This window comes from Parasteatoda tepidariorum, chromosome 9, assembly GCF_043381705.1.
Source record: "Parasteatoda tepidariorum isolate YZ-2023 chromosome 9, CAS_Ptep_4.0, whole genome shotgun sequence".
Taxonomy (NCBI): Eukaryota; Metazoa; Arthropoda; class Arachnida; order Araneae; family Theridiidae; genus Parasteatoda; species Parasteatoda tepidariorum.
The window spans coordinates 69,275,814-69,287,934 of NC_092212.1; the positions used below are offsets into that span (position 1 = coordinate 69,275,814).

Here is a 12,121-nt window from a genome sequence, read left to right on the forward strand (position 1 = left end):
ATATTACTTGATAATTATACTGTGATTTTTAATATTTTTAGTGATAACATTATTTTAAAAAAATAATAATTGTGTATTTTTAGTATGCAAAATTAACATTTAAATAAATAAATGCATTTATATAATAAAAATTTCCTTATTTTATGTAACTTTTTAAAAACAGATGAGAGAAATTTGCTTAGTCTGTTCAAAATCTTTTAATATAATCTTATAATATATACAAACATATTTTTTAATTTAAAAGAAACATAATACTTTTAAAGAGATATGTTAAGGACATGGAAAATCGTAATATTTTCGGTTTATCATTCTTTTATTTTATATTAATTACATATACTATACAACACATACATATTAATAACATGTACTGAACCAATAAATTAAAGTTATGCACTTTAAAATCATAATAGGTTCGTAACTTTACACATAGAAATGAGATGTGAAATAAACTTCAACTATATACTGTCATACAATTTTACGTTGATAATTTGAAACAAATAGAAAATATCAAATAAACAAACATAAAATTAATGCATATTAATGAAATTTGAATGTAGTTTATTGTTAGTAAAGAAACTGAATTTTGTCGTAAATGCATTCGAAAAAAAAACACATGTTGCTTAGTAATAACAGACACTCGAATGTTATTAAATTCTTAATTTCGTAATTCATCGCAGCTTCTATAATTATCTAACACAAAACGAAAATATATACGTCACTCACAATACAAAGCTTCATGAATCATAAGTTCCTAACAACTCTTAGCAAATTACAGAACTTAAATAGCAAATGTTTTATAATGTATTTTTTTGCCAATTACATGTTAAGCAATTTGTATGCGAAAAATATCTTTAACGTAACTTTTTGCTTACTTTGCTTCTTCACTCTAAAAAAAGTAGCCATCTGATTAGAAAATAAATATTCATTTGACATCGATTGAAATTCTTTTAAAGTCTGATAACCAATAAAATGCAAGGAATTAAACAAAATACTTACATTGAGATTCTGCCTACCCACTTTTACATATTTAACTTCATATGTAGATTCACTAAAAATGATTAAGATTTATGATTATTTATGATATGATTATTTGACATTTATGATTATGATGAAAAGGTAAATTCTGATTGAATTATACTCCATAACTTTAACTGTCATTTTTGTGACATTAAGTGTAAAAAATAAAAGAAATGCATTAGGAATAAAAAAGAGCTATAACCCTTCAAAGGATTTAGACAGTTGAAAATAATGTTTAGTGCAGGGAATTAAAAAAAAATGTTTACCGTGAATAACTTTTGATCAAATGATCGGAGCTACACTTACTAGGTCTCGATTTCAATGTTTACAGGTCCTAACCTTAAATATGCAAATAATTTAAAGCAGGGGATATAAGTTTTGAATTCAGACACAATAAAAAGAACTTTCTCTCCTTTTTTTCTTGACTGATTTTGATTTTTTATCTTTAAAACAATAAGGGATATCAGAAATCTGAAAAAAAAAATTGTGCCAACAGTTTATGAGAAAAGGTTGTCGAAAGTTCAAACTTGTTCTTAATCTCCAAAACACATGATCTCTAAACGACAAAGTTTAATTTATATGTTTTAAGTCCTTTTAAAATTGCTGTCGAAGAAGTACTGAGTAAAAAATTACCATTTAAACTGGCAACGATATCAAAACGTAACGAATCAGTAATTTGGGGCGGAATTAAAACAAGCTGAATTGGCAGAGAAGAGAAAAAAATGTAAATTGAGATTATCAGAGACACCTTTTTTAACTCATCAGGAAATCATATTGGTTTTGACATTTTTTTATTCCTTTTGCACATAATTGTTCAGATACATTACATTCGCTTTCTTATTTTTTTCATAGCTTAAATATTACACTGTTAGAAATTTCTCGGAAAAATGGTTAAATAACAAGTTATTGAATGGTTATTTTACCATATTTAATCAAAATACCATGTATAAATGGTAATAAATCTGTTACGTTTGAGAAAAACTGTTTATTAACTGCTTTCATCTAATACGGTGAAACAACCAGAATCTTATCGCACCAACTAAAACCAGCTAATGAAGCAACTTATTACGTTGCAACTGCGTACATATCATAGCCGAGCGGGATTATCTGTCGAGCTCATGACCGGCAGAACTGGAGTTCGAGTCCTAGTGCTGACATTTCAATATATCCTCCATTCCCTTCAACACATGAAGAATTTCTAGAATCCGGCACTCTCCAATGCCTATTGCCTTAAGAAAAGCCGAGCTCCTTTGTCTAGTTAAATAATTATTTTATTTAGCGTTTTTGAGAAATGCTAGTCGAAAATGGTTAAATAGCCGTATTGTTTTGTTTTCATGGTTTTTTATAAAGATACTTTTTGTAAATAATTTCAAAATCATAAAGGAAAAAATGTTGTTTACCGTAAAGTTTACGGCTAATCGGATGGACAGACAGCTGCCAGCTATTTTTACCATAATTTTAGAATTAAAATTTTAACAGTGCTGTTTGGGAACTTAACCTGCCAAGTGTTTTGTTTAAATTTTTTGTAATACTTATAAAGATATCCGATTATCATTATGAAACACTATATTCACTAGTATGATAAACTAATATACTTACTAGCATGCAGGAGGACACTCTTGGTTGCAAGTGTTAATAACATCATGTGTCACTGATTCTTCACCTCTATAGTCTAAAACATATTTTTCTATGAAATGTCAGAAAAGCTATTTTACGTTGACGATTGAGATCACTATTATGAGCTGTTAGTAAACATTTTCTGTTTATTTATTATTTGTAAGATTCTATTATTATGTTATTATTTAAATATTTATAAAAAGAACATTTCGATAAGATTAAAAAAATTGAAAAGTGATACTTTTAAATACCGTAAACCGGGGCGAGTCTACCCATTTTTTCAGTTTGTCAACTTTCAAGTGGTCAAACTTTTGTAAATATTAAAGAAAAAAGGCTTTTAAAAGGTGTTTCGGAATTGCTATTTATCCCTCTTTAAAGCTGTGAAATCGATTTTAGAAAATATTAACAGTTACGCTGTTACTGTATATTTTTATAGAACTGCTGACAAATCTCTCGTATGGGGCGAGTCTACCCATTCTACTAAAATGAATGTTAACATTGTAAATAATCAAATTTTACTATTAAATTGTTATTTTAGTTACTATATAGGATATTTATGAAGTAAAATTCATAACTTTATTATATATTCCATTTTTTTATTCATAAAATAACACAAATTGAGTATTTGATCGATTATCACATTTTGATCACAGTTTTGTTTTTATAATCATTAACATTATAAAATAACATTTTTTTCTGATTATTGTTGATAAAAATAAATTAAAATTAATATTGTTATTGTTTGGCTTTTATCCTTTGGATAGCTTTTTCCATCTCAGGTGGCATTTTTTTGTAACATTTAAATCCATTTGTTTTGCGAATATAATTTCGAACCATCTGTAATAATAAATAATAATTTATTTAACTTGCATTAAATAAAAAAAGTTAATTTTGTAATATAAAAATTGAAAAAATAGGTAAAATAAACATATTTTATATTTACATTTATATTTAACCTATAAATTTTCTTATTAATGATAAATTTATCAATGCAGAATTAAAATAATATACTCAAATTCATTTAAAATGACTTAATTTTAATATAAACAAAGTTCTAAATTATATTATTATGCTTTATTAAAACTAAATACGAATGGGTAGACTCGCCCCGCGAATTCTGGCTTTTTGTTTACAACAGCAAAACTTACATTCTTTTTGTTTTTTTTTCATATAAAATTAATGTAATCTTAGTCTTAGATAAGTTTATCACTTAACCAAAGTGAAAATAGTAATAATAATAATATACTTACGGAGCACCAACTAAAAGTTTGCTGATTTTCAATACAAATCTCTCAAAAGACGTTTGAACAGGTCGGTTAAAAAGACACCAAATAAATAAAAACGGATCAAACTACTACAGCGCCATCTTCCTTAGAGTCTAAACTAAGTCCTCCGTCAGTAAAAAAATTTTATTTGCAATTTAAAATAGTGAAAATTAAATAAAACTAAAATAGGTAGACTCGCCCCTGGATGGGTAGACTCGCCCCTGTTTACGGTACAAATATCGTTGATACTAAAAATTTTTTTTTTACATGATTTATGTAAGAAAATTATGAAAGAATAGTTCTTATGTATTAATGAAGATTAGACAGATGGGTTAGATTTGACAATTTTCATACATTTGATTAAAAAAGGTTAATAATTGTTTTGAAAATATCTTGTATATTTTCTCAATAAAATTTGAGCGTTTATCTATAATATAAAAGCTAATTTGGATCTATCGTTTCTAATAAGCCCCGTGGCTGAGCGGTAGCACTTTGCGCTCTGGTACCGCAGGTTCTGGGGTCGAGCAAGGGTGACCCATCAGCCTTTAACACCTTCAATTGGTCTATAAAATGAGTATGAAGCATGCTAACACTGGGGGTTCCACATTCGGCTGACCACCCTACCGGAATATCTTCTCCTCGATTCCAGAGCCCAAGGTGAAGAAAATTGAGATGGGCACATTAGGCCATGGCACTCTGTGGGCTGTCACTCTACCGAGTTTAGTTTTAGTATCTAATAATAAAAAATAATTATTTGCTATTCTTACTTAATATTTTGTTCTTATAAAAATTGAATAAAACCAAAATCAATCTAATTTTAAATTTATTGCTCATTTTTTAGTAAATAATTTTAAAACTCTTTATAATAGCTAATGTTTAAACCTATTTAATGCAAAAATTCCAACTTCTCTCATTTTTCTGAGAAAATATTCTAAGCTCGTGAAAGTGGTAGTGAAAATTACTCTTTGTTATTTTCTTTTATTTTTAATGTAAAAAATTGATTACAGCCGTTTGCCAACCACGATGTATAAACAATTAAAAAAAAATACTTGATACCTAATAATAGAGTTGTGAAGTTTTTAAGTGATATCAACATTAAACAAATATAGCTCCCTTAAGGATTAAACACCACTTTAAATATTGCTGGAATCTGCAACATTTGTATCGGTAAATGAGTAAATATTGCAACTGAGTTTCTTATATCTGACTTCGGAGCATTGCATCTGATTGCATCTGAGTTCTATTGCATCTGAGTTCTGAGTTAATCACAAACCCTTTTAGAACATCGAATGTTAGGAATTTCTAACAGTGGCAACCTAAATGGAGCAAGGCTCGATCATTTAATAGATTTAATAAATACTTCTGTACGAGAATTGTGCCCTATCAGACCTCTAGATGTTATTGTGGCATCATAAAAAAGAAAATTCATGCTAGTTTTAACCTAAATTGCTACCATTAAAATTTTCTGTTAATACTGACATGCTCACAGTATATCCAAACTAATGTGTCCCCCAAGAGTTATTAGTTCCTTTAAACTCATTGTAGCTTAGTAAAAAAAATGTAAAATAAAATGTGACAATAAAATATGTAAATATGTGTTCATTCATAGCATAATAGCTCCTATTATTAAAAAGGATGAATAAAAATCGGTTAAAGCTGCAATTGAAGTAGAAATTAAGAAGTTACCTTGTATACCTTACAAATACCTTGTTTTTTTCATTTGGCACTTAATAGTCTAGTAGTTTGTCTGGTAACTATTTATAAAAATATAACAATTCTGTCAAAATTTACAGGAAATTTATGATAGATAAATAGCAGAAACAATCTATTTGTATTCTAAGCCTCAATGTTCTCGCTATAGCCCCTCTGCGTGAATGTATACATCAGAATATGTAGGAAAATGTAACTTTAAATAACTGATAATCCTGTTTATTAACGTTGTATGATTTACTACAGCAGAAAAAGAAGTAGTAAAGGTGTTTGAAGATAAAGAAAAGAGTAATTTAGTTTACTCTGAGAAAAAGTAGGGTCAAAATTACCAGAATATGATAAAATTTACTATGTTTATGGCACTAAGGGAGCACAAAAAGTTAGGTAATTTTTACCGAAGAACTTCTGTAATGATTTTGGAAAAATTACCAAAAAAAATAATGTTTTATAATGTGTAATAAAATTTTGTAAATGTGTTAAAAGTTGTTAATTTTAATGTGATACCTTAGAGCATGGCATAAAAATCGTTTATTCGGTAAAATTTAGTTTTCAGTTTTGTAATTTTTACTAAATGTGCGATATTAAGAAATATAATTTTTAAAACCAGATATGATTAGTATTACTAAGTAATACAAAAAGTTATTGGTGCACGCTTTCACTGATTCCTTAGTTCTAACACAGTTTGTTTAATAGATTTGGCATAAAAGTTTTTTTTAAGGGGAGGAATAATTTCTGTTGAAAGTGATGTGTACTTGTGCATTTTTAAAAGTCATGCAATTACATTTCTGAATGACATCGAAAATAACTTACTATATTCACACAACCTTAAGGTATGAGGATAGTTTATATGCTGGTCTATGCAATTTTCATCATTTTTGGATAAGATCAACTTACATCGCTCAATACATTCCTGTAAGCATACAAAATAATAAAAAAATCAAAAAGCAAAAAATGAAGAAAATAGCATAAACAGCATTTTCTTCTAAAACAGAAAGAAAGAGGTAAATAATAGAATTGCGATAAATAGGTTTAAATAGCTTATTCTGATACTAAACATTTTTATTCTAAACGAAATTTAAAAATTGAATTTGGAATCAATTTTGCTCTAATGATCGAATTTGAACCAACAAAGCAGCAATTTTAGCAGTGCTTTTCGAAGCATTTTCACCAAGCAAAAAGAAAAACTGCTGTTTAAAAGCCTCTCACTTCAGGCAAAACTGTAACTTTAAATTACGCTAATGCAATTTTCCGTAAAGAACTATCCTGGCTTTAGAACGGGCTGATAGCTAAAATATTTCAAATGATATATTAGTTTTTTTAAAGTCGCCAGTTTGGCAAGATTTTTCCACCTAAATGAAAAACATTAAAATCGATAACCAATTACAAATTTTTTATGAGCCCATAAAATGCAATGTTGGAGTGATTTTTTTAAATGTTATCAGATTACATCAGAAATGCTTTTCTTTTTCAAGCTATGTGGTTTTTTTGCCCCATTTTAGCAATTAGCATGAGCAGTGATGGTAAAAGATAAGCAAAAATTGACCTACCGGTCATAAAAAAGCTGTTAAAACCTTACAACAGTTAAAAAAATAGCAAACTACTCGCTAAAAAGCGTTACTTCATGTAACTCCATAGTCCACGGAAAAACAACCGTGATGATTAAAAGAGGTAAAACCTACATATGCTAATAAATTAGAACAAACAATATTTTAAGATACGGAATACAATGCGAAGCATACATGCTACAGACAAAAACGAAAAACTTAATATATATCACTATCGTAATAAACTTTTTTGATCGGAAGAAATTCTCCTCATGTCCGTTCAAAGAAAAAAATACCTAATGATTAAAAGAAGTAAAACCTAAACATATTAAGTAGTTAGAACAAACAATATTTTAAAATTTTAGTGCCATTTAAAAAAAAATACTGTCTACAATTTATTTTAATTAGGTCTGTCAAAACTAGAGTAAAATTGTTTTCTCTATTTTCTGTTACTCGAGAATTAAAAATTATAACATTTGTTTTCTCTGTTTTGCTTTACACGAGAATTGAAAATTTTAACATTTGTTTTCTCTATTTTCCGCTACTCGAGAATTAAAAATTATAACATTTGTTTTCTCTGTTTTACTTTTCACGAGAATTGAAAATTATAACATTTGTTTTCTCTGTTTTGCTTTACACGAGAATTGAAAATTATAGCATTTGTTTTCTCTGTTTTCCGTTATTCGAGAATTAAAAATTATAACATTTGTTTTTTCTGTTTTGCTTTACACGAGAATTGAAGATTATAACATTTGTTATCTCTATTTTCCGTTACTCGAGAATTAAAAATTATAACATTTGTTTTCTCTGTTTTGCTTTACACGAGAATTGAAAATTATAACATTTGTTTTCTCTGTTTTGCTTTACACGAGAATTAAAAATTATAACATTTGTTTTCTCTGTTTTCCGTTACTCGAGATTTAAAAATTATAACATTTGTTTTCTCTGTTTTGCTTTACACGAGAATTGAAAATTTTAAAAAAAATTTTCCTATTTGATTTTTCTCGAGAGTTGAAAATTAAAAAATTACTTTCCCTGTTTTCTTTCAATTGAGAATTAAAAATTATAAAATTTTTATTCACTTTCTCTATTACTTGAAATCGTTCAATGATATAAAAATAGACTGTTTCAGTCAGAGACAAAAATTATAAATTTATAGAAATCCTTAAAAAAAAATTTTCTACTTACATATCTAGTTAGAGGTCCATTACCACTATTTTCTCTCCATAAACTTATATAATCTCTACAGTTACTGTTATATGGACTGGGAAGCCTTATAATTTCAGTCTAAAAATAAACAGATAGCTAAGTTTATCTTTTCTTTTATTTATTCATATGTCTATCAAATTAAAATACATCATCGAAAAAATCAAAATAGTCAATTATAATCAGAGAACGATCAATCTCCAATTAAGTATACCCAAAATTTGGTATGAGAACATGGAGGACTTTGTGATCCGGCAGATATGCACCAGTCACTATTTAGTACACGGGCAATCAGCCCGCTGGATTCGTTCCCACCAACGAGAGTCCAGCGTCCTGCCAACCAGGTTATCCCGGCCTTTTTCTTAACATCCATTTGCTTTTCAGAGCTTATTTTTTGTAACATGTGGTTATAAACTCAAATAAATCACTAACTTAACGCTTTATATTATTTAATGGTCATTTATTTGCTTAAAAAAATTATGTAATTGCTATTTCTGTGTCATTTTGCTATGTATAGCAGTTTTACTTAACTCCTCTTTTACTGTAAAATTAAATCTGCAGTATTTTCTTCTCAGCAGAAACTAACGGCAGCTATTCTAATTCGTAATATCTAGGGATATACATTCGTCTACAATTTTTAGAAAAATTTTCACTGTTAGAAATATCCTGCAGTGGACTAATCGTTAAGACATGACCCCAGCAAATCATCGGGGTGAAGGATTATTGACTGCGGTCAATGTGCGGGTGGGTGACCATTTGGATCAGTGTGCGAAGGGTCAGAAATTTCAGGCCTATTAGCGTATTATCTATGATCTCCAAAATTCTTTAAAAAAATTATCAAACATCGCATAAACTCATCTCTTCACATCCTACCTATCCAACATTACGGATTCCAAAAAAATTTAATCCCGCAGTGGTCTGATCGTGAAGACACGGCTCCCAGCAGATTACAGAAGTTAAGCATCACTGACTGCGGTGAGTGTGGTTTGTTGATTTGAAGTCGTAAATCATACACAGTGTGCGATATATTTAGGAATTCTATCTTAGCGATCTATGTATGATTTATAATTTTTTTCTTAATATTTTTCTGAATTTTTGAAGAATTTGTAACTTTTGGATAGCTCTTATCTTATGAAGGTCACATAAAATCTGCCTCTGGCAAATTCAAGGTGCAGGTTGAAGTTACTGATCATTTATAACTCAAAGAGCACTTGGCTATGGACAGAATAAATTTTATATATAACTTCACAACTAAAAAATCTATTTGTAAAAATAAAAGAAAAAAGAAATTTCTGATTTTTGAGTAATGTTTCGAGTACTTCACTAGATAGACTTCATTAGCCAAAGATTTACTTTATTATTTACAAAATAGATAAATTGTATTTGCGTTATAGAAATTGAGTAATGTTGCCAAAGATTTACTTCATTATTTACAGTGCATAAATTGTATTTGTGTTATAGAAATAAAAATCAATTTAGAAAAATACAATTGGGGTTTAATATACTTTAGAGCATACTTACCATTGTCACAAAAGCTTTATATTTAAAGCCCCCGTGAAGAGCAACTCCGCCGTTGAAGGGGTTAGAAAACTGTTTGCTATCATGGATGCCAACATATATTAGAACAGGGTCATCCAGATCGAAATATTCTTCTTGGAGAGTGTTCAAAACGAAACGGTAATCTAAATGTTCAAACATCAGAAATAACATTACAAAGTTGTGATTTAAATCTGACGTTAAATATTCAATGTATGGAGTTAAGGAAAAATATTGATAAACATTTTTAAAGTATATGTACAGTGCGAAAAATAATTTGAGACAACCCTAATTGACTTTTGATCTAATAATCAGATCGTCACGTACCAGGACTCAATCTTAATGGTTCTAGGGATTGACCACAAATATGATAACGAATTAGTTCAGGCGATATTTTAAGTTACGAAATCAGATACAAAAACATATGACTGTACTTTGACTATTATTAAATAAAATAATAAATATTTATTAAAAGTTATTATTCGCATTGGATTATCTTTGGATAAATGAATTTTATAACAGTGAAAAAAAAATTCAAATCGCTGAAAAAGTTCGCGAGATAAGTCAAAATACGCAAAAAATAAACTTAGAATTAAGGGTCCAAACTTTGGATCGCTCACCTGATTAAAGTACTGGGTCCATATTTGCCAGTTTTTTGCTCTCCCTTATATTTCGAAGATCAGAAATCCAAATCCGTCAAAAAAAAGGTATGTTCATTCATAGAAAGTATGTTTTTGTGTCTGATTTCGAAGCCAAATAACTTAATTTGTCTTTTGCATTAATTAATTATCACAGTTCGTAATTAATTAGTTAACTAGCAGGGTCATTCCAAGCAAACCATGAAAATTGTGTCCAAGAACGTGAAGATCCGATCATTTGATCCAACACTCACTCAAACTAGTCCACTTTGTTTCTTCTTATTTTTGCATTTTGCACGTGCTGTTATAAAAATGTGTAAATTATCTATACCTTTAATGCGTGGTAAATTGAATCATATTATACTAATAAAATTTTATACATAGTCGCACCATATTATTTTAATTAAAAATTTATTATGAGTTTTTCTAACCGTTTTCAAGTTTGAGCCATTGTGCTGAAAAACGTAATGGGCTTTAACATCCTTACATCCATAAATCATATCTATAAATGAGAACAAATTTTTCAAATGTAAGAAATAGCATGTATGAAATCTGTTATGAAATTATAAGAATTAAATATGATCGTATGTGTTATTATTTATACAATGTTTAAAAACGTAAAATAATTACTGAAAAATTAACGTAAGTATAGATATAATCATGAAATCATTTAGAAAAAATATTAAGTTATCTTACGGTAAGCGAAACTGCATGGTAAAAAATAGAATTTAAATTGACGGTTTAAATCCATTGATGATTAGGTTGAAACACAGAGAAAAAGTTTTCTGTGAAAAATAGCAGTGAACCATTAAATATACGAAGAAAATCTAAAAAAAAATGAACGGGAAGTTTTCGCGGAGAATAGGAAACAATTAAGAAAACAATTTGAATTTCCGCTATTTTTTACATTGTAAATAAAAATTTCGATACATGAAATTTGGTCAAAAAGCATAAAGTTGCCCCAATGTATACAAATCTTAGTATCATGAACAAACTAAAAAAAATTAAATCTAAGAAAAATATGAAATTACTTAAATAATTTGGATTAAACTCAGCTCTAGAATCAGGTTTTCCGATTTGTGATCCAACGGAAAAGCAATAAGCTGGGAAATTTTCCACAGTTGTAACTGGAACTCCTTTAACGTCGTTGCTTTCAAATAGAACAAAAAGAAAAAATCTAAATTATACTTTCTTTTAATTTAGAAACAAACACAACATTTATAACGAACACAACATAAACAATATAAATTTTTTTTATATCTATGACAGAAAAAATACTTTTTTTAAAACTGTTCTACCCAAGATAAAATTCCATATTGAAGTAAACTTTTTCTCAAACGTGACAATACTTCTGAAATCGTTTTTTTCCCATGTGATTCCGTCGACTGCTCTGTTGAATTTTTTTCTTCGGATTTCTGACCCTTAAAGGCATTTTCTTATTGCTAAAAATTAATGTATGTTCTATCCTAATTTCGAAAATGCAAAACATTTTTGACAGCAAACAATTGTTTTTGCTTGGTGGCTATTGTTAGTGAAATATGTGAAGTCTCGTCCAGTCATAATATATATATATATATATATATATATA

The 12,121-nt window shown here is 28.3% G+C and overlaps 1 protein-coding gene and 1 long non-coding RNA gene across 2 annotated transcripts in view; both read right to left on the bottom strand.

The window, feature by feature from the left end:
* Positions 1 to 996: 996 nt before the first annotated feature.
* On the bottom strand, positions 997 to 6,519 carry LOC139426465 (uncharacterized). The gene is made up of 3 exons (XR_011637735.1): positions 6,420 to 6,519; positions 2,617 to 2,689; positions 997 to 1,048 (listed from the first exon to the last, which is right to left on the bottom strand). It is a non-coding gene; the product is annotated as an uncharacterized lncRNA (long non-coding RNA).
* Positions 6,520 to 6,926: 407 nt separating this feature from the next.
* The window catches only part of LOC139426567 (uncharacterized), an 8,592-nt gene continuing 3,397 nt past the window's right edge, over positions 6,927 to 12,121 (bottom strand). Inside the window, exons 3-6 of the mRNA XM_071185852.1 lie at positions 11,565 to 11,683; positions 9,881 to 10,041; positions 8,338 to 8,440; positions 6,927 to 6,958 (exon numbers count right to left, since the gene is read on the bottom strand). Of these exons, the coding sequence (XP_071041953.1) occupies positions 6,927 to 6,958; positions 8,338 to 8,440; positions 9,881 to 10,041; positions 11,565 to 11,683 (415 nt within the window). The remainder of the gene's footprint in view (positions 6,959 to 8,337; positions 8,441 to 9,880; positions 10,042 to 11,564; positions 11,684 to 12,121) is intronic.